This window comes from Mchenga conophoros, linkage group LG7 (genome assembly GCF_057382185.1).
Source record: "Mchenga conophoros isolate Kocher_MC1m ecotype Shallow Benthic linkage group LG7, M_conophoros_male_GT1.1, whole genome shotgun sequence".
NCBI lineage: Eukaryota > Metazoa > Chordata > Actinopteri > Cichliformes > Cichlidae > Mchenga > Mchenga conophoros.
Window position 1 is genome coordinate 48,090,468 of NC_140532.1, and position 26,817 is coordinate 48,117,284.

Sequence of the window (26,817 nt, forward strand, 5' to 3'; positions counted from 1 at the left end):
GCTTTGTCTTTTTCTTTTTTCAAAGCACGAGTAATTTGTAAAACATTTACAAACGTACTTTTAAGTAACAAGAAGCACTCTCGAGAGCACAAACTACCACCAAGGCAGCTCGCTCAAGGCAGTATTTACTTTTAAGGGAGTACTGTTGTATTTTTTATATACTCATTCTGTTTTCTTTGTTCTTTTTAAATGTACGTTAAGACGTTTGTAGTGCAGTAAAAATCAGAAAAGGGCAACTTGACAGACGTTTACTTTGATTACACAAACACGTGTAGGAGTAGGTAATGGTAATAAGTATTGATTTGTAAATAACTGGGCATGAATAAATTGAGCTTATTACATAATATTATGCTACAGTATATATTTCTAACCAACTAGGCAGCTCCTTCTCTTTCTAAAAATGGTATCTATATATGTACCGTATTTTAGGGTCATATTGAAAGAAAGGCGGAAATGTAAAATGAAATGCCAGTGTCATTGCCAATACATTGCCTTTGTTTGTAATGTTGCCAATACAAGTAAAGGCAATAAGCACAATTTTAAAAATAAAAAATGCATTTTATGAAAGTTTGACCTCGAGAAGAGGTCAGAGGTCAAGGTTACGTCATATTTAGAATCCCCATAGATCTTTACCTTTATGCCTATATTTGCACACAGGTTTAAATAGCTCTATATAGCATTGTTGACACGTTGTTAGCAAGTTGACCTTCAGATCAAAAGAGCCACATTTTTCCAAATAGTAGCTCAGCATGGGGTAAAATTTGTAAAGAGGCTGCTCTGGGTTTGACATTAAAATCTGCTCATTTTAAGGTAGAAAAAAAACTGCCTCAGTGATTCTGCTGACATTTGTTACGCCTGCGATTTTATTCATTTATTTTTACATGAAACCTTAGTTGGTCATAAACTAGAGGATTGGAGTGTCTGCAATTCGAATAAAAATATGTAGATGCTCTCATATTATCAATAGGCTCCATTTCAAAGTCTCCCTTTATCTATCAAGGTGTAACAAAACTAAAGAAGGGCAGTGCATTGATACATTGTGTAGGTGTCATATTGCTACAGTTTCAATATATTCTTACAAATCAGCCCAGGAGAGGAAAAAGAGTTCATCTGTTACTCTCTCTTAATAGGGATAAGATGATGAGATGATGTGCGATGGTAGGTGGAAAGAGCTTTAAAGGGCACCCTCTTAAGTTCTTTTTCAACCTTTACCTGAGATTTCACCCAGTGCTTGTTGGGATAAAGTCAAACCCAGCTTTTAGTTGAAAAACAATTTGCTTGCTTCAGAGCCATGATTTTCACATATAATTTATAATCATATCTCTTTGATTAAACCGTGCGATGCTCTTTTTATCAGACGCCTATAAATACTTTTTTGGGGTTGACGTTTGCGATAGTTTTATTTACAATGGAAGAGGTCAGTACGACCTTTTTTCCCCTGCCTCTTCACTGGTTGTTGTGTGTTTAACCTATATATAAAAAGTCAGTTTTGAGTTTTTCTATGAATTTATATGAATTCAGAGCTATTTCAGATCATCTTTGTTTTGTTTTTTCCTGTTTCAGATTAATGGTAGTTCTGAAAAACTTTCAGACTGTTAGAAGGAAGCATGACAGATCAGGTTTCTTCCTGGGTGAGGCAGCAGGCTAAAGCTTATTCATGCTAAAGGATGATGTGAGTTGAGGTTTGGAGGGTTGCTGTTCCGTGTCTTCAGGGAGTATGGGAGGAGGAAATTACTCAGAAAGTGTGAGATAATAGGTGACAAGATGAATGAGATATTGGAACAAGTTTCCTTCCTTTGTTAAATGTTCTATTTTAGATTATCTGAGTTTGTCAACTAGAGATACAAAAATCTCCTTGCATAATTCTTGCGAATCAGACGGAACTTTGACTGAGAAGTAGAGCGTTCAGCAAAAGCTACGACTGTTTAAAAAAAGACAGGCGTTCACCTGCTAAGGTCTTACAAAAACCAGACATTTCAGTTGTTTGAGCACTTTGGTCTATAAATAACCACCAAAACTCACTTTGACTGATACCAGGAATTTCTGTGCTTGTGCTAAAAATATACCGCTTTCACCATGACTGTCGTATCCCATACAGGCAGGATGTGGACTTGTGTTACAGTGAATGAATATAGGTCAGAGAAACATAGCTGCTGGAGGAAAAATTGCATCAAAAACCAAATCCAAGCAGAAACAGTTAGCTTTGTGGTCTCAACCCAGATCTGGAATTTCTAACAGGTTTTCATTTTCCTGCTTAAAATCAAACAAACAAAGAAGGCCAAACATGCACATTCTGATGTTGTCAAAGCCTGGAAAGTTTCAACTCTGATTTTGGGGAGCAAGCAGGGGGAGCTCCTTGAAATAAACCCTGGCTGACGAACACCACACTAACCTGAAAAACACACATCTCCTGTGTCCGATTAGGTAATCCGCAACTTTGAACTGATGGGCCGGGTCAACCTGGACCAGCTGGACATGATAAAGGATCAAGGCAGCAGTGCTGAGGAGGAGGAGGAGGAGAGAGAAACTATGGAGATGGTGTCAGATGGAAAAGTGGCTCTGGAGGAGGAAGAGGAGGAAGCGGAGGAGGAGAATGACGATAATGATGTGGGAATGGAAATCATTGAGAACATGGTGGAGGGCCAGACAGAGATGGACGATGAAGAGATGGAGGAAAACGTCAAAGACGAAGACGATGAGGTGGAAGAAGTAGAAGAAGTGGAGGATGAGGAGGACGAAGAGGAAGTCCAGGAAGTGGGGGAAGGGAAGCCTGCCCCTCGAGGTAACGTCATATCCAAAAAACTGTTATTTTACGACTGGCCTGTCAAATCCAAAACTCTATATTATGACTTTAAAAAACAAACAAACTAGACTATAAAAGCGGAATAGACTCTTTGACGAAGATTACTGGGGACCACAGTGCAAGGGATTATGTGAAGTATAGCTGACCTATGTTTGTGCTATACATTATCTCCTGTGTCGCTCTTTGATCTCAGTAAATATGCCCATAAGTAGGACATGCAACAATATTCTGGAAGTATGATTTATCTCAATTCCATAACATTTATCTCTTTGTCAATTATTCATGTTTATGTTCTTTATTTGTAGTCCAGCTTTCAGAAACCAGATTGTCATTCTGAGCTGATTTTCTTATTTTATCATTTTAGCTTCTATTTTGCTGTACTTAACTATATTGGTATGTCTGCAAAAAGTACATTAAGTATGGAAAAAAATCTGATCAATCTGTAGGTATGGGGATGTGGAGGCTTGTTTTTAAACATGTGTGAATTTGCTGTATTCTGAAACTCTATTTCCCAGAAGTCCTTGCATCTCCCATCAGCAACAGCAGCAGCAACAGCTCTGGGCCAAGCAGTGCAGAGAAGCGTATTCCATGCGAGTTCTGCGGCCGCTGCTTCACAAACAGCCTCGAATGGGAACGACATGTCCTTCGACATGGCATGTAAGTCTATTTTTTTTTTCCTCTCTCTCTTCTTCGTAACTGTCTCTTTGTGTGTGAGCCTGCATACTTTCCCTACCCAGTCAGCTCTTCCAGCCTACTTTTAAATGCCCTCTGTGGCCCTTTTTAGCCATTTCTCTGCTGTCATTTATGTACAAAAAAAATCTGCATTCAGTTCAACTGATGAAAGGTTGTGCTGATACAAAACCTAAGGAAAAAGTTGACAAATCATTCGAGAGTTAAGATGTTTGTTGACATGGTTGACATGAATTGATGAAAATGAGGTTTTTCCATATTTTGTCTTTGGTGTGCAGCTGTGGAGAAACGTGACTTTGGTAAAGCACCAGGTGCATCCTTTTCAAAGATGTTTGCATTCAAGCGTTAATGTTACTTAAGGTCAACCCAAACCTGTCTCAGCAAATGGCTGCCTCTCCCTGTGTTCTGCTGGAGCTCTTCATCTTACATCTGTAGCTGCCCAGCAATTGCTTTGAATTGTTTTTGTTCTTGGAGAGCAGTTGCATGCGTTTGTGGAGACTGACTTTCGATTTCAAGGCAGTTGCACCGATGGGATGGGAGGCAACCTGTCTTGTTTGCAAATAATTGCCATCTAACTTATGAATGCAGAAATATTGCCTACAAATTGCAATCAATCTGAGTTCATCTGCACAGAATTCAACTCATGAACTGTTTGCCAATATTCATATACTGTATGACAAACGTTGCTTAGTACCTATTTCAGTCTGCAGTTAAATTGCTTTCTTGCAGCAACTATGTCACTATTTGTGAAGCTATATCTGAATTAAATCTGAGGATCTGGCTAAAGTCTGAATGTAACTAAATGCAAGAAGCCAATTCTGTTCATATAGAGTGTTTTCAGTGGGAGAAAATTTTCATTACTTATCCAAGTGACATCTTCAGTCTCAGTTGACTGCAAGTTTCTCCAAACTTACAAACAGTACTTTTGCATAACGACTGAAACCAGCACCACTGCTTAACACTGAGCCACAAGATCAGTTTCATGACCGTTCCCCAACTCTCTGTGAATCAGACACATGGTCATTGTTCAATGGTCATGACAATTTGTATAATAACTGATCAAAAACCAATCTCTGGCTCCAGATGAACAGAATCAACTTCCTAGGATTTCCTTACTGGAATCAAGACTCATTTGCAGAGGAATCTCTGAATTTTCTATTATCAAATCTGTCAAATCTATGGTGTTCTGGCTGGAGTCTGAATGTTTACCACCACCTAGATGCACTAAAATTGTTATAAATACAACAACTGACTGCAAGTGGTCACAAACGGGGGCCTTGTCTTTTGAGTCATTTCAAAGTTCCTTGCAAACAGTCGCAATAATTTTGGTTGTGCCACAGTCTCAAACTACTGTTTTCCATAATATGACTGTAGTGTAACTGAGATATGTTACCACTTTTGCTGCTAGTGTCATTGTCGGTGCACACCACTTTGTTTAATTGCTGTATTTTTTGCAAACTCACACACTCATTGATGTTTTTCTGTGCATTGTTCCTCTGGCTTTAGGATGGTTAACAACAGTCGACTGGACACCAGCACCACTTCAGCAATAGAGGCCTCAGCTTCATCTTCCACCAGCTCCTCTGTGTTTGCAGACACAAGACTGGACCTGTCCAGCAACAGAAAAGAGGACGGGAACCCCACTGATCTATCTTTGGCAAGTCAAAGCCAGTATGTGGAAGACAAAGAAAAGCTTGACACCAAAAAGGATCAACAGTTCAGCTGAAGCGATTGTGGCCTCTTGAGATGCTGTGCTAGGAAGTGATAAGATTGGGTAGGATCAGCGCCGAGTAGTGGGATCAGTAAATAAGATGTCAAAGGAAACAAAAGGTCGAAACAAAAAAAAAAAAAAGAGTTTTTATGAGTTGGTGCATTATTAGATTTTAGATGTTACATATATAAGTATTAGGTTGTGCTGCATAAAACGGCTAAGCTCTTTAAATGGGCGGTCCCCTAGGACAGATTTTAATATATTGGTAACCAATAGTGAACAGAACTCTTTATTGCTGACATTCTGGTCAAATCCACAGTAAAAGTTCCCACCTAGATAAACTCCACTATTTATAGAGAATGTTGTCCAAAACGAGAAACTAAATTTTAGCATTTTATTATTTGAAGCACCTTTCACACTCCTCCCCTGCTGATTCAACACAGTGGTACTGAAATTTTACCTAAAACAAAAAGGCGTGAAAGCATTTACAGCTGTGACCCACTGTAGACCAAGCTTTTCTTATATTTTATCAAAATTTCAGAGGTTTGTTTTTTTTTTTTTTTAGTGAAGTGTGTGGAAGTATTTTTGGAGAAATAGTGGCACCTTATGTATTTGAGTAAAATCACAAATCTTGTTCTCTCCCTCTGCAAATTGCCCCAACGTTTGATCGGAATTGCTATAATTTTTGGTCCCTTTAGTATTATACTATGTATAAATCTTTGGCCTGTGGCACCCTTTGCATTTTACTTCTACTCCTTTTGGTTTTTTTTGGGGGTTTTTTTTATTGTCCAGAAATTCACTGTGAAAATCATAGAAATAATGGGATCGGCTTTAATCTCCTGTAAGATATTATGTTGAGTGTAGTCCGGGTTTTCCTTTGCCCTCAGCAGATCCCACAACGCCTCTCCACAGCCAGCTGATTTATTGTTTTTTTGGTCCAATAATTTTAGAATATTAAATGAAACCGTGGAACATTTTACCTTCATACTTTGAAATTCTTCCGAGTTACAGCCTCCCCAAGTACACGATGGTTGCTATTGCCACTTTCTATTTCATATTCTAGCCTTTTTGAACCCCCATAACCTGTAAGGGACAGAAGGATCTTTACAGAAGAATAAAGTTATCATTATTACTTAAATTGATTTCCATAGCATGAAGGTAAAAAAGAAAAGCAATGTATAAGTACCACTCCATTTGTCATTCACCACGATTTTGCATTGCTTCATTGAATATACTGAAGTTATTATACCAAAAAAGGCAGATTGTGAGGTGGAAGTGACTTTAACATGGATTGACCTAGTGATTTGTTTAATGTGTCATGACCTTACCTGTGTCCGTTAAGGATTAGCCTGGATTGCAACTACCAGTTTTACGATCAATGGCAACTTTTCTGAGAGACAAAGATTACACTTGTCTTTTCAATGCAAAATGTGTAATCAGGTGTGCCTGAAATCCCGCTCTCTCCTCGTCCTCTGCGGAGGAGTAAGAGTCCACGCCTCCGCCGAGATCAGGAGGTTCTAACCGTATTGGAGTGGTCTGGTTCACTGGATTACACTGTGCACGGGGGATCGGACCACGCCAAGTGTCAACCCACCACAGCTGTGTTTCAAAACCAGTGCACAAGTGCCTTAAAATGCAGCTCCCCTTACGGCCGCTATATGGCTTTTGATTGCTTTAACAGTAATAAGGAAAACACCAAACGTCCCTCTAAAATTTCAAGTTAAAGTTGTGTGTTTTTCCGCAAGAATTTGCTCTATATGAATCTATTCCAATGTGTGCCTTATTGGCAATAATTAAGATCAGATCAGATCGAGTTAAATTTATCTTTATTGTAATTGCACAGAGCAAGTACCAGAAAAGTAAAATGTGATTTATCATGTAGCGCAAAGATATTGAGACTTTTAGCGTAACCAGATTACCAAAAAAAACCTATTCTAATCTAATCCGCCAGATATAGTTTTAGTCACTCAACTATATAGTGCATTTTATTTCTTTTGACCTCCCCGATCCACTGTAAGCACATGGGATTTAATTAGTTATGCTCACATTATTGAGAGTTCGATAAGGAGGATGGTGTGTATATAGAAGGAAAAGCTGCTTTTGATTATTTTTGAGTGTTTGTTTCATGTTTTCGCACCACAAATGATATCCCGGGCTAAACTGAGTATGTTTGCAGCCTTCTTTGTTTCTTTGAAAAATGTCTGGACCTTTCACTGTCACCTCTGTTGATTAGATTATGGAAAGGTTGCTCTACTGTATTTGTATGTGCTTGCGTTGAGCATTCAAACATAGGCTTTGAAATGTCTCTTCAGAAACACATGGCTGAGGCTAAGGGAATGGCCCTGTTTTGCTATAGTCTCCGGCCCAGTTTTAAAAAAATACAATGAAAAGACAAGTGTAACCTGAGCAGGAAGCTCTGAAAACATTTGTTTCTACGTGTATAGGAAAAATCTATAGGAAAAATATGAGACAATGTTAAAAATTCACTGTTTTTAAAGGTCTCAAATTCCCTGATCTTAAAGACCTCTGGAATTTTTTTTTTTCTGTTTTGACGCACCTGTCATAGTCTGCATTTGTGTGCTTCTTGTTAGACAAAGCTGTTATATAATTGTTAATATTGACAAAAGGCAGAGATTGTATTTGTTGGAAGCTGCTGCTTGAATGCCCATAAGCCTTATGAGAAGTGAATAGCAATGAAGTCAAATTTGCATCCAACTCCAATAAGACCAGCAAGAACAATTAAACAGTCTGGAGAGGGGAAAAAAAGAATGGCTAATAACTCCAATGTTAAGAGGAACACGTAATAAAGCAATGTGTTCTTGGTACCAAAATATTTACCACGCCTGATGTGTTTGCTGCTGGAATCGGCTTTCATAAGCATTGAACTGTTGATGGAAATGGCAAATCTGGGTTTGAACCATAGACTTGTTCTATGGGTTGAACTTGGACGAAGTACATGTTTGCAGCCATGTATAGACAACAAAACTACTCGTTAAGTGTTTTGAACTGTGGTGTTTCAGAAAGGATAACTTAACCCTTTTTTTTCTTTAAGTGTTGACTCTTTTTTTTTTTTTTTTTTTTTTTAAAGGGAAAAAAATAAATCTAAAGATCATAGCTAACCCTTGGGGGGCTTTGAGTCCCCAATCGAACATTATTATCCTGTTGTGCAATGTCTGGTTCCAATGGAAATGCATCCCTATTTTGTATCGTAATGGGAATGAGCAGATAGGAAGCACAGTGTGGTTGTACAATAGTAAACATAAAGGAAATTAATGCAATTCTCTACTGATTGATGGCCAGGGCTTTTACTGTTGAGGAAGAGACAAGTAAAGAATAGTTTGCTTTGGGAGCATTTACCTAAACCGTTCTATTTCTGGGCTTGACCATCATCAACATCTGGATTCCAGTTCCTAGTGAGCCTCTTGACCTGCTCTAAGATTTAGCTTATTCTTGTCAAAGCCCAAATCTGACACACCGTTATCTTCTGTCCATGGCAAGTAGGGGCACCAGCTCATGTTCTCCAAGTGTACCCTTCCATCGTCTACCCACTCAACAGTACCATAGGTGGCACTCTGAGAGTCGGACTCCCCGGTCCTTCTAATACCCTCAAACCAGTTGAGTTGGTGCTGAATCTCAAAGCCCTTTTTTTCTGTTTTACTGAACCAGCTTGTATCCTTTTTTTTCTTGAAAGCAAAACTCTTTGAAAATAGTTGTTGTAGAAATAAGCTTTGTAAGGCAGCTTGTTACCCAGCTTGAAATCCCAGGGTTAAACCAGATGATAATCTGGGACAATGTGGGTGATGAAGCTGTCGACCCAAAATTGTTTGTTGTTCTGTGATCATTTTAATAGAGAAGGACTATGAATCCCTCACTGTGTGCAGTCTCTAGACTGTAATGTTCCCAGTTTACCCAAAGTTACGCCCCTGCTGACAACACACTGGATACTTGTATATATGTTTAGTTTGTTTCCAATGCATTTCTCCTTTCAGACTGTTGTCTCCATAGTTTGACACTAGAATCTCTCCTTCTTGCCTTTCCCCATATAAATCTGATTACCTGATGGTGGGTTGTGATGTTGCCTAGAATGATTGTTTACAATTTTATTCCATTTATCTCTGGATATTCTGTAAATATTGTAATTCATTGTCTTTTTTTAACTTGATAATAAAGTTATCAGATAACAGTTAATTGTTGGGTTTTTTCTATTTTTTCCAATTTTCCTTGCTTAGCACAAAGGTTTAGTTAAAATACAGAGCTGTGGAACTTGAACTAAAAACAACTTTATTAGTTTTGTACATTTGACTTGATATGTTTGATAATGTTTTTTGGAGCTATTTAAATCAGAGGGAAAAAAAAGCTGCTCTGTTGGGTTGAGATCAGGTGACTGACTCAGCCATTGAAGAATATCCCATTTCTTTGCCTTGGGAAACTCTCGGGTTGCTTTTGCAGCTTGCCTTGGGTCATCCTTCACTTACACTGTGAAGTGTTGTCTGATCAGTTTTGCAGCATTCATTTGAACCTAGCAGAGCCTAGCCCTGTACACTTCAGAGTTCATCTTGCTGTTTCTATCAGCTTTCACATCATTAGTAAACACGAGTGACCCACTTTTGTGGCTGCCAGAGTGCCTATGCCACAATATTGCCTCCAACATGTTTGACAGATAATGTAATATGCTTTGGATCATAAGCATTTCACTCTTCCTCCATACTTGGTTTCATGAAGTCTTTTTAGTTAACCAAAGAAAGAATTCTGCGATCATCCCACTTCACTTGTCTCCTGTGCTTTTCCAGCCCTTTTTGGTGTTGCTGATCTAGTCAGAGCATTCTTTTCCTCCTTATTTTATTTTTTGCACAGGATTTATTGTAATAGGCTGCATGCTGCCATCAGCCCCGGCTGTGTGCTTAGGGATAATTAGCAAAACTTGGCACAACTACAGTACATGCTGCACTGAAATAGTGAAGATTGTTTAAAAAATGCAGTGGCTATGTCAGCATCATCACTGTGTGCATTTTAGCTTACACTGCGTGTTGGCTTTATCTGACGGTACCAGCCACCACCCAGATCCGGAAACCACCAGCAGTAGACATTTCACTTGCTCAGATGGAAGACTGTGTTTGGATTCTTTGTTCACACATCTGGTGAATTATGATTCCAGTTATATTCTGTACTTTGTAAAACTTTAATGGTTGGCACTTAACTTTAGAGCAATGTACTCAGCAATGTTTTGGATTTCCAGTGTAACACATCTCCCCAGTACCAGCCAATAACAGTGCCTACACCTTTTTCACAGGAAATAGCTTTGGGCTGAGAAGGCATCTCAGTGGCCTTCAGTCTGTGTTCCACCCTTCTCTCTCTCTCTCTCTCTCTCTCTCTCTCTCTCTCTCTCTCTCTCTCTCTCTCTCTCTCTCTCTCTCTCTCTCTCTCTGTGTGTCTCTACACCACTCCACACCCTCCAACAGCTCCGCTGACCAAAACCACAGATTCCTGCAAATACCAGTTGTGTCTGTTGTGTACTTGTGTGAGTCCTTGTGTCTGTTTATTGCACATGCATGAAATGCTGCAGCTCTGGATGTCACAAGTCACCGACACCAAAGGTACATTTAGCTACGCTTTCATGTTCCACGAGCTCCTCATTTTCTCACCATTACGCTGGACCAAGAGGCACCACTCTGACTACTCCATTATCGCTGTCTTCCTCCAGAAAGCCTTTATTTTGCCGCATTTCCTCTCCTGCCTGCAACGTCTTGATTTCACATGTCTAACATCATCTCTTAAAAATATCTTGAAGTCACCAGGGATCAGACTGTAATCTCTGTGGCTCTTCACTTCAGAGGGGGGCTGACGGCAGACTGACGACCCCTGGAGACAGGAGCAAGAGTCACAGCCACAGTGGGAGAGGGGAAAGGAGGACACTATTGTTTCTCGTGCGGCCGCTGCTGAGTGGAGCAACATAAGGAATGCCTGATGAGCGCTCGGGCCAAGGCAGGCGAGGGCACTGCCCCCGTCGTAATAACTGGATGATAGAGGGAGAGGATTGAGTGGAGAGAAAGAGGAGGGGAAGGCAGGATACAAGGAAGGCAGAAGGACAAAGGCAGTTGAGAGGAGTGGTAGATAAGGACAGACAGAGTCATACAAACAGTCATTGCAGGTAAGAGGGAGCGATATAAGAATAAGGGCGAAATGACCTGGGGAAGAGACCCCATCGGCCTCCAGCATATCATCTTTGCACTCAACAGTCCTGTTTAAAGTCAGGGCTGGGCAGCTGGACGATAGAAGCCAATAAAACCTCTGAATGCTGAGTGCTGGATGGGTGATATTGAAATTCCTCTATGCATGCCAGAAGGACCTGGGATTGTTGAAAGGTTGATAACGGAATAAACTGCCAGCTCATGTTTACTAAGGAGAGAGAGTTTTTCCTAAAACGTCAGTCTTGAGACAAATGTAATGAACAAGCAGCAAAAACATTCAAGTAATGCATTGCATGCCAGTGGTTACATACTGCAAGCCTTCGCATCTGCTCAGATGATGCTGTCCCTGCTTTGAAAACAATTTGCATCTAATTTGAAGAGGTTAGTACTGTAGAATACGAGTGTATGCAACAGGCTACAATGACCTTTGAAGGATTAAATTGAAGATATAGGCCTTTTTGACTTGTTATAATGGCTTACTTGGTTACTTAGTTTGTTACTATTTTAATTTCATGTGTTTGTCCTGTGTTGACAAGGCAAAATGCATACCATGAAAAAAGAGCTGTTAACACTATTGCACTGAAAATTGTTTTTGTGTCTATTGAACTATCCCTCATTTATATTCATATTTTACAAGGAAAATGGGAAATAAATGCAGCAATTTATTGAAACATATGCAGACATAACCAGCAGTAAAGTATATGAGACGAAAACTGAGTTTGTAAAATAAAACCTTGAAAGTCAATATTTGGTATGACTGCCTCTTTCTTCAACAAAGCCAGAACTTAGGCAGGCTTTCTTGAAGTAGCCTTCAGGAATCGCTCTCCCGGCTTCTTGAAGGACACTCAAAGCTCTTCTTTGATCATAGTCATGCTGAAAAATGAAGCCTGCTGAATGAATGCTTTCCAGATGGTATTGCACAGTGGATCAAAATCTGGTGGTGCTTATCTGTGTTCACATTCAATTCATCAATTTTGACAGATGGTTGTAGATACTCTCTCCTATATTCTGTTGCAGCTGATTTTCAGTTCGGTCCAGTCTTTTCTCCCTCTTTCCTGATGAGGCTTCAGTGAGCAGTAGATGGATCAACAGCTATCAGACCTGTGTCAGACCTATGATTTTTACTTCCTATTTCTTAGGAACATGACTTTCAGATACTGTTCATCTGCTGATGTGTGTGTGTGTGTGTGGGGGGGGGGGGAATGTTTGTTTTTTCTTCCTCCACTTGTCTAGTTTCATCAAAATCTTTAAGGACACAGTGCACAGCATGCTGAGATATGCCAAGTTTTCAGCTCATAGATCTTTGGGACTCATCTCATTGGTACAGAAATATTATTTCATGCCTTTCAAACTGTGTTATCTTTGGCATTTTTTGTAGATTCAACTAAAGAAATGGGAACAAATGATGTGCTTTTGTGACAGGCTGCTAGTAATAAAGTGCCTAAAGATACAATTTAATACAATTTGCCAAGATGTCTGTTATGTGTAGAAAGACACTGTGTTCATCGCTCGAGTTAAGTGTTTTATTGTGGTTAGTGAGTCATACGTAAGTTAAGTGGTTCAAGAAACAAACAAGCAAACATTTCCCTGAAAATGGTCACGTAAAAGGACTGAACATGAGTGAAAAAGCAGCCATTGTCCAAAGAAAAACTTTAAATGACCTTCAGAAAGCCAAGACCTGCTCAAGACCACTTTGAAAAAGTACAAGAAAGTCTGGCTCTTTCGAAGCAAAATATAAACTAATGACAGGTGACTCTGGACTTTTGCGCAGTACCTTACCCTGTACTGTATTACAAATAAATGAGTAGAAAAGAAAGGAAAGTTTGCAAGCTCACCTGGGGACTAGTAGCTGGGGGAGTGGCTTTTTATGTGTATGCCCTTATGCATCACATGAAACAAAATGAATGATGAGCAGTAAAAATGTTCTTAAGTAATGTGCTTAACTGTACTGGAGAATTTCTGTTTTCTGTTAATTCACATTCATCTCCAGTTAATGCTGGATTTGCAGGTATTATAAATAGCCATAAAACATCAGCTTATAAAATATGTTTTTGCATGTTATTGAAATTATAATCCACAAGACTCTTGGCTTACTTAAGTTTTTCTGCGTCATTTTGCCGATTATACTTGTGTGCCTTCAGTTAATCAGCTCGCAGTGTTTCTGCATTGTAATACTTCATTGGAATCAAGCGTGTTGGAAAACTCATCAACGAGCACACCTGAGCATTGTGACCAATGCTCAATTTACTGCAGTACCGAAGCAATCCAGCAGGAGCGCTGTCCGTCAAGTATTTAACATAGAAGAAGAAAAGCGATACGTCATGGCGGCTGACAGTTTACGATGATTTAACGAAAACAGTAAAGACTCGTGCAAGTTGGATTTAAAGCGTTTAAACCGGACGCAGGAATAATAAAACTCCACCGACAAAATGCTAATAACTTTGAAGACCTTACAGCAGCAGACTTTCAAAATCGACATCGATGAAGAGGAGACGGTGAGAGTTAATAATCATGCATTTTGTGACAGGGGAGTGGAATGGGAGTTGAGTATGTCCTGAAATCGACATGATTTGTTTTGACCATTTCCAGTTTTGGCGTTTTATAGGCAAGTCTGGGTTATAACGTAAGATTCTTTTTGGATGCGTCTGACGTGCATTAGAAGTTCGGCTTAATGCAGATGCGCATTATTTTTAAAAACCAATCAGGAAATTGTTTTTGTTTTCAGCATTTAGCCGTAGCCCACTTAAGGCTCCAAATGTGAGTGTTACGGGGGGCGGGGTGGGGTTGACAGGTTAGCTTGAACCTTACCATTTTAGTGTTTCTCAGTCTTTTTATGTTAGCTTGTAAAACTTATTGTAATTGGAACATTTGGGTTAAGGTAAAACAAGAAAACATTGGTGCCATTTAGAGAAAGTAGTGTTATTTAAAGTAATTAAAACATGTTGTACTTGTTATTAAGCTTGTATAAACTCCCTTTTGTCTTTGGGCAAAGATATAAATCTTTGAGCTAGCGTTAGCTTTAACCGTCGGCTACTGAAGGCCGGCTGGCTACAGCACATCTCATTACATCTCATTCTAATATGATTAACTTTAGTGCAGACACTTTACTTTTACTTTCGACGTGCTTGTATGCATATTAGTCGCCAGATTATAGTTGCACTGCTTTTAAATGTATGGTTTTGCATAATCACCGATGACACAGCTGACACAGTTGGGTCACACTTTGGACTTTTACTCCTGTTAGCGTTGCAGGGCTGGACAAAATGGTGCCAGTAAAACATCTTAATGGTTTTGTTGGTAAGGGATGAAAATATGAAGTAAAAATGCATATGTTTATTTCACAGGTGAGGACATTGAAAGAGAGGATTGAGCAGGAAAAGGGGAAGGAAATCTTTTCAGTTGCCGGACAGAAACTGATTTATGCTGGTATGTTATATGCTCTTGTATCTTCTTAACTTCTTTCTTTCTTCAAGGAAATATTCATTTTTTTAAAAATTACTTTATTCTTTTAGCCCTTTTTAAGCACACAGTTACAAAGTGCTTCAAAGTTTGGATAAAATCACACATTAAAGAAAAGCGTCAAACATGCCAACATTGGCTTACATTCAGTCCTACATACACACAACTCCAATAAACGCATAATGAAACATGAGTGAACATTTAAGAAAACACTAACAGTCGTTTAAACTACACTGGTCCAGAATTTAGGAGCTACAGCCTCAAAAGTATGATCACCTTGAGATTTAAAATGAGGGCGGGGAACTGTTAAAAGACCCTGATCAGATTATCGAAGAGGTTGACAGCTGTTATAAGGTCTCAGTAGTGTTGCTATATATGCAGGAGCTGATTTTTTTTATTTGTATTTTTGAGTTGTAGGCTAGGGCTTTTTTTAGGTTTACAGTTCAATGAAAGACGACCATTGCAGAGCCATTGAACTGACTGAAGTTGTCCCAATTTTTGTTGCTTTTTGTATGTATGCTTTTAAACCATTATTGGTATTATTGGCTGTAGTCACACAGCCCTAATGACCAGTTAGCAACCTGCTGTCAGCGACCCACTGGTTATCCCCTGTTGCTAGGGAAAATGTGCATTCCCTGACCAGCTGTCAAGTGGTTGCAGGAAGTTACTAGTAGTGGCTATATGGAATTGGTCACAAAAAGGTATTATGGAAGACAACAACTTGTCTGCAAATACACTTGATGTACAAGCTGTGTGTTAAAGAAGCTGTGCGAACTGTAAACAAAACATTCATCTTCAAACTAAAGGTTGTGTCTTTTGAAACACGTTGGAGTTGCAATAAAGCACTGCTTTTACTTTGAAGGTGAATGTTCTGTTTCTAACTTGCGTTGCACAATCGAGTGTTTGCGGACAACTTGGTATCTTCCATGTGAGCTTTTGGCGACCATGATAGTCGGCTAGCAAACAAAAGAATAATGAGGGTGCAGTCAGCAACCTCCAACAACCGCTCGTCAACCAGTGAATGAATACATATTTTTTTCCTAGCCTTCAAAGGGTTTCCAGGGTTACTGGCCAACCCTTTGTTGGGCTGACTAGGCTCTAGGGCTATGTGACTCAGTCCTTAATCAAGTATATTCAGGGAACCTGTTGCAATTGAAGTCACCACAAATGCTAATTTTCCTTTGTTTAAATAATTTTTGCTAGTGTCTATATTTCAAAAAGTGCAATAGAGGGAAAAGCTGCATTAAAAATATAGATTTTTGTCTCCCTCAAACTTAAGTGACACAGCTGAGCTTTTGTGTTTTTGAAAACCATCGGGGGCTCATTGTACTTTAGAAGCTTTGTCTATATAACAATACTGTATTGCCATTTAGACCTCAGGGTTTTGCTTGACCTGCTAAAAAATTCTCCGACATACATAAAGTACAAAACAAAAGCCGTGTAGCAAATCATATCATGAAGAACAAGTTGTGGTGATAAATTCAGATGATTCATCTGTTTACTGACATAGTTTGATATTATCTGTTGTTGAGGTTAAGGGAGGGAATGCCCTGAAGTTTTGACTTTTTTTTTTTGTGTGTTACAGGAAAAATCCTCAGTGATGACTCACCGCTCAAAGAATACAAAATCGACGAGAAGAACTTTGTGGTCGTCATGGTGACAAAGGTTTGGGAATTAGGAATAGTTTTAGTAAATTGCAGGTGTTCTTTGTCAAGCACATCTTGTGATGTTTCTGTAGAACGCCATGTCCTTGCATATTATGAGTACAAGCTCATACTCGACTATGATTCGGCATTTCCAACCACTTGTCTGCTATTAAATATCCTCTTCTGCACAGGAACGAGTGCTCACAGCATGATCAGTACAGTATGGATAGAAGGTCACTGTTTAGCTCTGCTGTCTATTCCACTGCATGGAAAATTAGTTGTTCCAAGCAGGGATTATCCTCAAAACGTACAAGAATTACTTTTTTACGATTTTTTTTTTAAATTTTTTTTAAATTTTTTTTTAATTTTTTTTTTTGGGGAGGGGGTTGTTTTTTGTTTGTTTGTTTTTTAACTCTATTGTGCTACACAATGGTCCCCTGCCTGTGAAAATGTGTCTATAAGAAATAGGCTGATTGTAGCCTTCAATACGTTTGTAAACTCTCCAACCAAACTTAAAATAGATTAAAAAATAAAGTGCAGAAAAACATAAAACAAAAACAAAAAGTTTTAATTTGTTAATTGGCTCTTTTATCTGCACTTTCATGTGAGCTACTGTACTCTTTCTCTCTCCACTCCTGTGCTCCCTGTTTCGCAGAGAATGTGCAGTTTACACTGTGTGTCTGTAGGCCTCTAATCTTATTTGCTCAGCAGTGCAGAGTAGTCTAGAAAAAAATACTGATAATAAGAAGCCAAATATTGCCCAAAATATCAGAACCCCCTCTTCTACATCACTTCACAAACTTCACACTGGAGTCCTGAGGAATACAGCCGCCACAACTGAAATAGATTGCACAGTCCAGAGCAAAAGTAGGCCCAACAAAGGTAATGAAAATCAGTTTCTCCTAATGATGAGTAATGTAAAAGTAGCACAATTACTTGGGCTCTGATTCATGTTTGAGGCTGAGTTGTAAGCCACAGAAAATGAAGGCAATGTCTTTGTGTATTTAAAACATGTTGTTGTTTTGGGTATGAGCAGGTGCTTTTACAGTTTTATACTTTGGAGAATGGTGTAGTTCCAAGTTTAAGATCCATGAGGTAAAATGCTGATTATGAGAGAGGAGCGACTGCAGTGCCAAAATTGTTGCTTATGTATCTAGAAGCTATAGGTTTATGGTATTAAAAAATGAGGGCTGTCCCAAATACCTACATCAATAGTGAAGTTTTGGGCCTTCTAAGGATTCACATAGTCACATAATCGGCTACAACCTTAGAACTTTTTATATCCAAGCAATCGTTCAGTGAGCAAATCCTTGTCTTTGGCTGGATATTTCCTGAGGCTGTCTTTTTGTTGCTCACACTGTCTGACCCATAGCAGCCCACTGAGCTTCCTAAGGAATCAGTCCCAAATTCCATGTGATGCGACAGCTGATCCAGCAGAGAGCAGCCTTAAGTAAAATACAGCCCAAATTTACCATTTTGATTACAACTAAAAGAGAAAAAAAAAAAAAACTACAAATTTGTTTTGCAGCCTAAGAAAGCCCCCGCTGCTTCACAGCGTTCAACAGCAGTGCCTGCTCCCAGCACTACAGCTCCAGCTGCACAGTCTGATTCATCATCCACTTCAGACAAACCAGCAGAGCAATCTTCTACAGACGACAAACCAGAGGAGAGCCAGCCTTCAACAACTGAAGCATCTTCCACTTCTGTCGGGTAAAGACGGGCTGATGCTTCTCTTTAACTGTTCAGTGTGTGGCTTTGAGAAACGACTTTTAGACCTAATCCAAGGTCTCCTTCTGTTACAGACGCTCTGGAGATTCAACAAACTTAATCAGTGAAGCAGTTTCAAATCTAGGTAAGCTTGTTTTTGTGAGGTTTAGTATTCTATTGCGTTCTATTGTTGTTGGATTTCTATTTTTTCTTGTTGTTGTATTTGAGGGGAAAGATTTTATAATGGCTAAAGTAGGGCTGTTTGATATAACAATATATATCGGATGACTGTATAAAAACGTCTATCATTTCCTTTTACGCTATCGTTTGTTTCGTGGTGTCACAAAATAAACCATTTACGGCAATAATTTTTCATCGTTTTGATGGTCACTGTAGTGGCTATATTAATTTCTTAAAGTTTTCTCTTTCTCTTATATTTAATATAACCACACTACGGACGGACAAGCGCCTGTTTTTATGCGTTGTCGTTAGCAACAACAACGGTAAAACCATCGCGTGTCCGCTTTTTTATTTTCCACATAAAGCTTTCACAATAAAGTTCAAGATACTGTTGAGACTTTTCAAAATAAACTAATTCACATGAAAGAGTATGCAGTGTTTACGGATGAGAAGCAAAAAAGAGCCGCCAGGTGCTAAAAAATAAACCCTAGACTCAAACGTTGGAACGGGCTTTTCCCCGCAGCACGCCGTGCAATAAATATTCACAAAGAAAATAGCGGCTGTTACAACTTATGTCTAAAAATGTATCGTTTCATGCATCGGTTAAAACACTCGACTCCAGGTACATGACGCGCAGCTGGAAACACTTCACGCAAGTCGAGCTGCCCGAGATTCACAGAATTTAAAATGTTAATTTTTTTTTTTTTTTTTTTTTTTTTTTTTTTTAATATCGTTATCGATAGATGTCTTATATCAGGATATGAGATTTTGGTCATATCGCACTAGAGATGGCACGATACCACTTTTTTATGTCCGATACCGATATCATAAATTTGGATATCTGCCGATACCGATATGAATCCGATATAGTGTTTTTTAATCAACAAAACTGTTTTTTTTAAATATCTTGCTGCATTTTGTATAAGTTCATACTCAAGTTCAAAACAACAACTACACTAAAGCTATTCTGTTATACCTGTATGCAAAAAAAAAAATATTTCATAGTTCAGCAATACTGATCAATCTAATAAACTTAAACCTACACCATCCTCCCTATTCTGGTATTTTAAAGAGTACTTAGCATAAATATTAAGCAACCTAACTAATAGGGTTCCAACTCCCAGCAACAACAAAAATAAATAAATAAAAAATAGGGAACCACCCCTCACGCTCCACCTCATGATGCTTAATCCACGTAATCAACCTTAATTTGATGAAGTGTGAAAAAAAAAAAAAATGCACAGAAATCAATTATTTTTCAAGAAATATTAAATAGATTCAACATCTTTCTTCAACAAAATTGCAGACTGCACAGATGGTACCTTCCCAAAGGAAAAAGTACTATAGTTTACTAGGGTATATATATTAGACTTAATAGTCACTATATACAGTAATGGACTTCTATTCATTTTGCATCAAATTAAAACTTTGGGTGTCAGATAATTATTTATTAAAAGCTTGACATTTTAAATGAGAATAAGAAAGAAAAGTATGTCTTTGTGCCCCCTTTTCCCTGTTAATGCCCTATCGGCCCCCTGGCTAAACTTTGCTAGATCCGCCCCTGCACAGTTACCAGCGTCAGCTACGTAGAAAAAGATCCTGGAGTAGAAAGTAATATTAAATACATTCTAACAACAGCTGATCAAGCTTAAACGTGCTGCTGTTGTTCAGCCGCTGGTTTCCTCTTTCTGGTGCAAAGTGGGCCAAAAGCAAACTAGAGACACGGACTCGCGACAGAAAAGCCGATCAGCTGATCGTTAAGCAGTTTCATGATTGAAGTAGCAGCAAGAAGAGGCAGTCGCTTGTTAAGCTTAACGCAGGAATGCTTTACAAACATTCAGAGATGGACTTACAAACTTGCTTTACTTCTCTCTGGATAACTTTGTCGGAGATGAAATGCCGGGTTGCTAGCGAAGCTCCACATGCTATCCAGACCACCGACAGGTCCCGCATGCCACAGCCGCTCTATCACGTGATGCATACTGCTCCGACGTGCTAACGTTCTGACGCGAGTTACGGCGTGTTGCAAGTTTTGTGAGGTGCTTTCGTGATATTTAATGGATCGGATTACATTTTTTATTTTTCTCCGATATCCGATCCAGTAATTTAGGTCAGTATCGGCCCGATACCGATACGTAATATCGGATCGGTCCATCTCTATATCGCACAGCCCATGTCCCTGTTGAAACCGAACATATATGCAGATATTGGGTCATTACAATGTTGCACCATTGAGCAGAAGTTCCTAAGTTTACTACATTCTTCTAGAAGTGGCTGATGACGTACTAAATGTCGGAAAGCAAAACTTGACTTTCAGTTTGTAATAACGAAATGTTCCGTCTTTGTGTTTGTATCCATACAGTGACAGGCTCTTCATATGATGCCATGGTGAATGAGATGATGCTCATGGGTTACGAGAGGGAGCAGGTGGTGGCTGCTCTGAGAGCAAGCTTTAACAACCCCGACAGAGCTATGGAATACCTCCTCACAGTAAGAGCAGTGAAATTTTTAACAGAGTATTGTATATTCAGTAACTGTGTCATAGCAAACAAACAGGTGTATGTCATCAATTTCCCCACAGGGTATCCCAAGCAGAAATCAGGGTAATGCATCAGGTCGTGATGCAGCGGCGCCTCCAGCGAGTGGAGCTCCAGCTGTACCTGCAGGCAATGCTAGTGCTCCTGCCAATACTAGGTCTTCACCAAGTGCTGGGGGAGGTAAATGGCCTTATATTGTTCTGCAGCTTCAATGAAAAAATGTTTTTCTTTGTTCTTCTTCCTGTGGCTTTTTTTTTTTTTTTTTTTTTGTCCCCCTTGTCTTTGTGGCTTTTTTCTTTCAATTTTTTGCCTGCGCTGTGTGACTCATACTTGTAGGCAATCCACTGAACTTCCTAAGAAATCAGCCCCAATTCCAGGTGATGCGACAGCTGATCCAGCAGAACGCAGCCCTTCTTCCCGCCCTGCTGCAAGAGATCGGCAGGGAAAATCCAGAGCTGCTGCAGGTGACAGGACAGAGCCTTATGTGTCAAAAAATAAAAATGTTGTTGGAAACATGGATGTAGTAAAGGCTTTTAACATAATTCTTATTTAATATAATTAAGGGGTTAAAAAGTCACATTTCACTTAACAGGTCACTTGACCAGTTCATACTTCTACTTACTCAATGCAAGATTAACTGTTTTTCCAGTTTGGATAGAATACACCTTCCCTTTGGAAGGCCTGATATCAGTGTTAAGTTGATAAGCTATATCCCTTACTCTGAAGGAGGGGCTCAGAGAATCACTCTTTTATATTTGAGGAAGCATCAGACTGAATTTAAGCGTTACAACAAATAATTTAATGAAATAATTCTAATTTAGTGAAGTGGTATTTTTAACATTTTTTTTTGCGTTGCTCAGTTCAAATGTATGTATTTGCATTGCTTTCTTTTAGCTAGTTGGGAATCACTATCACAAGTGCACATCTTTACCGTGAAACCGAAATCGTATAAGTTGAAGAAGATGAGTCCTCAAGCTTACATAATGGGAATTTGAAAAGCACCATGACTGGAGATTTTCAGTTATGGCAGATGTGAAATACCTCTGCTCAAACTGCTCACACTTTGCTGTTAGCTTCTGCTATGCTGTTAGCACTCAAATTCAAAATTCAAATTCAAATTTTATTTGTCACGTACACAGTCATACACAGTACGATATGCAGTGAAATGCTTAGACAACTGCTCGTGACCTAAAGGGGAAAAAAAAAAAAAGGAAAAGGCTATGAATAAGATAGGAAATAAATATGAAAAATTAAAAAGGGTAAATTTAACTAGGAAGGAATAAAATATAAATTAAGGTTAAAAATGAAATAACTGTACAACAAAATACACAGTATAGAACTATATAAGAATGTATGAAGTAATATAAAAAAAAATATATACATACATACATACATACATACATACATACACACACACACACACACACACACACACACACACACACACAATAACAGCAGCTGTACAAGTATTAACTGGAAATGAAGAATATAGTGACCAGAGTTGTGCACTCCACATTATGTCTTGTGCAGTGCAAATATGCTTTAAGTGATGAAGTGAAAACAATGTCCAGTGTGTGTGTGTGTGTGTGTGTGTGTGTGTGTAAGAACTATATGTGTGGGTCAGTACTGTGTGGTGGTGTGATTGAGAGACCGTATCGCCTGCGGGAAGAAGCTCCTCCTCAGTCTCTCTGTGTTGGTCTTCAGGGAGCGGAATCGCTTTCCTGACCTCAACAGAGAGAACAGTCTGTTGTTGGGATGGCTGAGGTCCTTCACGATCTTCCTGGCCTTGGTCCAGCACCGCCTGCTGTAGATTGAGTGCAGGTCAGGGAGCTCAGAGCGGATGGTGCGCTCAGCTGACCGCACAACCCTCTGTAGAGCTCGTCTGTCCTGCATGGTGCTGTTCCCGAACCAGGTTAAGATGTTTCCCGTCAGGATGCTCTCTATGGTGCACGAGTAAAAGTTCCTGAGCACCTTGGAGGGCAGTTGGAAGTCTCTCAAGCGTCTGAGGTGGTAGAGACGCTGACGGGCCTTTTTCACCACGGTGTTGATGTGACAGGACCATGACAGGTCCTGCGTGATGTGAACTCCGAGGTATTTGAAGCTGTCCACTCTCTCCACTGGGCACTCGTTGATGACGGGGGTCTGGTAGTTCCTCTCCTGCTTAGTGCTGAAGTCCACTATCAGCTCCTTTGTCTTACTGACGTTTAGGAGGTTGTTCCTCTGGCACCAGTTCTCCAGATTCCTAATCTCCTTCAGGTAGGCCGTCTCGTTGTTATCAGAGATCAGGCCCACCACGACGGTGTCGTCAGCAAACTTGATGATGGTGGTGGAGCTGGTAGTGGCCACACAGTCATATGTGTACAGAGAGTACAGCAGGGGGCTCAGAACACACCCCTGGGGGGCTCCAGTGCTGAGAGTGGTGGAGGCTGAGACATGTCCGCCCATCCTTACTGCCTGTGGTCTACCAGTTAGGAAGTTGGAGATCCACTGACACATAAATGACCTGAGTCCCAGATGCTCCAGCTTGGTGGTGAGTGTGGAGGGAATTATGGTATTAAATGCAGAGCTGTAGTCTATGAAGAGCATTTTAACATAATTCCCCCTTCTAGTGTCCAAGTGAGTGAGTGATGTGTGGAGGAGATGAGAGATGGCATCGTCTGTGGAACGATTTGGACGGTAAGCGAACTGTAGTGGGTCCAGTGTGTCTGGTAGTGAAGAAATGATGAAGTCTCTGACCAGGCGTTCAAAGCACTTCATCACTACTGAGGTGAGGGCTACAGGGCGATAGTCATTGAGAGAAGCAGGGTGGGGTTTCTTTGGGACAGGAACAATGATGGACTCTTTGAAGCATGTGGGGATCACTGACTGAGATAAAGAGATGTTGAATATCTCAGTGAACACAGGAGCTAGCTGGTATGCGCAGTCTCTGAGGATACGACCTGGGGGTCTGGTCCTGCTGCTTTCCTGGTGTTCACTCTCTTGAAGGCTCTCCTCACATCATGCTCGGAGATGACGAGCACGTTTCCGGTGCTGCCAGTATCACTCCTGCCAGCAACTGTTACACTGCTGCTGACTCACAGTTGGCAAGGAACACAGAAATGAAGAATTGCTTCAGCCTGTTGTGAGCATATCTAATCTGGCTTTTCAAGTGGGGAATAGTCTGATATACTGTCCATATATCAGATCAGTTCATTCCTAACTTGGCATATTAACAAGTTTAACCATAAGATTAGAAAAAAAATTATATCAAAATTGCTCTACATTGAGAGCAAATTGTAGAGTGATTGTCTCCCCTTCCAGGTTGTCTCCTTAGGCACCTCTGGACCGTTTCCAGAGTAGTTTCTGTTTTTAGTACGCGTCCTAGGACTCCAAATCTGATTACTTGCACCACTTCACCATGGATGACCAAGGTCCGAGTCAGTTCATCGAGTTAAGAATGCAACAAAGAGCTTACGGCATGAATTTGTCTCTAACTATAAACATACAGCTCTGCTGTAGCCTGTAGCATAAAGGGGTGTCTGAGGAAGAACATTAAACTCAAACCACCTAAACTGTGACACGGGCTGTAGTAGCAAAAGCGCTGGAAGTAGTGGAGTGCTGCCATGAGGAGACTACTTATAAGGGGAGCGCAGACAAATTGACTTTAAGTCAGAAAATATGTATTTTTTTTTTAATTTGTTTATTTTAGAAGTGAAACTTTCTGGCTTCATGTTGTGTTGAGTTGTGTGACTGCACAGCAAATTCATGAGATTCCAGCTGCTTTGTGCAAATAAACCTTTAGACCCTTGGTGTTTGCGAGTCTTGTGACTCTAGGAAACTACTATACCTAATCACCTATTTTTTTCTAATTATAAAATTATCGTTTGTAGTCTTTATTTTTAATGTATTATTTATTTCTGCAGTAGAGAGTTTCCATTGCTATGGAGTCTTCTTTTTATCTACCACACTAGGAGATCAGCAGCCACCAAGAGCAGTTCATTCAGATGTTAAATGAACCCGTCCCAGAGCCAGTGCCAGGAGGTGGCAGCAGTGGAGCAGGAGGAGGAGGTGGCGGCGGCGGCGGCGGAAATCAAATGAACTATATCCAGGTCACACCACAGGAGAAGGAGGCCATTGAGAGGGTGAGGAGAACGACACATGGATGACACATGACACATTTTCCATAATTGCAAAGCTCAAGGCTCCTTTACCAAACATGGTGGACTATCTATGTGAACCAGTTTCCCTTACATGTCACATTTGTGCAACATTTACTCAACAAAATGTCAAATGAAGGGATATTACTGACTGGGGAGTATGTATTAACGTATTGATTGACTAACTTTAAGCTATGACTCTCTGATTCCAGCTAAAAGCCTTAGGATTTCCAGAGGGACTTGTTATACAAGCCTACTTTGCTTGTGAGAAGAATGAGAACTTGGCTGCCAACTTCCTTTTACAACAGAACTTTGATGAGGATTAAACAAGCCATCTTCATACCACTTTCTCTATGTTTTGATTGCAGATTTTTTTTTTTGATAAATGTGCACAATAAGCCTTTTAGTTTCCAAAAAAACTATTTTATTCACCACTTCCACGTTCTACTTTCTTTGTAACACTGGATCTTTATCAGCTGGTGGCTGCTGTACGAGGGGAGGATTTTGTTTGTTATTGGTTAAAAATGAAGTAAAAATTAAATTACAATAATTTTGCATCAGAAATAATCTGTTTATTATTTGTTATACTTAAGACCAGTATGTTTTATGTTAAGTTTTTTTTTCTGTTATGTGAGATGAGTTCTGGGTTCATCTGAAAGGTTCTGACAGTATTCATGCACTCTTATTTGATTTTTGGAGTTGACTTAAAATGGAGATTTGAAAAATTAAAGTGTTCAACACAAGCAACGTGGAGTTTTGTTTGTATTTATTTTTTTTATTCATCTTTGTTTTTCAGCATGAAAAAACACCACGATTAACTGCTTATCTGAGTTAGTGTTGTGTTTCGGAGGTGGATCTGGAGCCTGTCCCAGTAGGGTACACTAAACTGGTGAATCTGCAATACGCATAGATGGATAGATATGCATGCATTTTAACATGTGTGGTGCTATGGAGAAGTATTAGCCTTCTTCCTGATTTATTTTTTTTATTTTTTTATTTTCAAATAATCAAACAAATGTAATATTAGAGGTAACTTGAATAAATACAAAATCCAGTTTTTCATTTATTAATGTGAAAATGTTAATGTTCCCAAACTTGCCAGGCCTGGTGTAGGAAAACGCCTGAAAACCAGTTGTACCACATTTGGAGGAGATGATTTTTCAGAGCACTGTATAAAGAGGGTCAAAGCTTTGGGAGAAGTAATACAGTGCTTTTTTTTTTTTTTTTTTTTTTTTGCTGTTAATAAATGTGTATACTCACTTTTACATCTATATGTAAAAAATAAATAAACACACATGCACAAGAAATCCACAATCCGTCTGACACTTTAGTCATTAAAATGCTGAATTAAAAGACATTGAAAATTAGCATATTCTTTCTGTAGCAACAAGCACTACAAATGACACCTGCAATTATAGCCGTCTGGTTTAAGAAGTGTAATTCTTAATTAAAAGGGAGATTCTGAAGGGATCGTGCTGTGCTTGAACCAAATAAACCTATAGGGGGCAACATAGACCACAATATATTTCCAACTTCCAAGCCTGAAGATGTGTGACTGGGGGCTACTACTCACAACAAATGGAAAGCAATGCTACCTGCATGGTCCACATCCTTCTTTTCCCCTTGTCATCCCTGTGCTGTGGTACTTAAGTCTCTAAAGAATGCTGTAATGTCCTAACTATAGGATGCTTTTTCCCTGTAATCAGTATGTGATGTTTTGAATCCTCTTATAAATTCATATTGTTAAAAAATTATAATAA

General features: G+C 39.5%; 2 protein-coding genes across 3 annotated transcripts in view; both read left to right on the top strand.

Moving 5' to 3' along the window:
- Window positions 1-9,392, top strand: part of znf462 (zinc finger protein 462) — a 56,489-nt gene extending 47,097 nt beyond the window's left edge. For both annotated transcript variants that reach the window (XM_085279781.1, XM_085279782.1), the window contains exons 11-13: window positions 2,425-2,782; window positions 3,319-3,460; window positions 5,000-9,392. In XM_085279781.1, the coding sequence (XP_085135907.1) occupies window positions 2,425-2,782; window positions 3,319-3,460; window positions 5,000-5,219 (720 nt within the window). In that variant the 3' untranslated portion in view covers window positions 5,220-9,392. The remainder of the gene's footprint in view (window positions 1-2,424; window positions 2,783-3,318; window positions 3,461-4,999) is intronic.
- Window positions 9,393-13,668: 4,276 nt separating this feature from the next.
- Window positions 13,669-25,804, top strand: rad23b (RAD23 homolog B, nucleotide excision repair protein). The gene is made up of 10 exons (XM_085279784.1): window positions 13,669-13,887; window positions 14,737-14,818; window positions 16,437-16,516; window positions 18,026-18,207; window positions 18,300-18,349; window positions 20,747-20,874; window positions 20,966-21,101; window positions 21,258-21,385; window positions 24,872-25,042; window positions 25,270-25,804. Exons 1-10 carry the CDS (start codon window positions 13,822-13,824, stop codon window positions 25,381-25,383), a joined length of 1,137 nt encoding a protein of 378 aa, XP_085135910.1. The 5' UTR covers window positions 13,669-13,821; the 3' UTR covers window positions 25,384-25,804.
- Window positions 25,805-26,817: the final 1,013 nt, after the last annotated feature.

Bases quoted from the DNA above. Each gene is read 5' to 3' on its own strand.
- rad23b (XM_085279784.1), top strand. From the start codon at position 13,822: ATGCTAATAACTTTGAAGACCTTACAGCAGCAGACTTTCAAAATCGAC. The intron at 20,875-20,965 runs GTAAGAGCAGTG...ATTTCCCCACAG, and splicing joins CTATGGAATACCTCCTCACA to GGTATCCCAAGCAGAAATCA. The intron at 21,102-21,257 runs GTAAATGGCCTT...TCATACTTGTAG, and splicing joins TTCACCAAGTGCTGGGGGAG to GCAATCCACTGAACTTCCTA.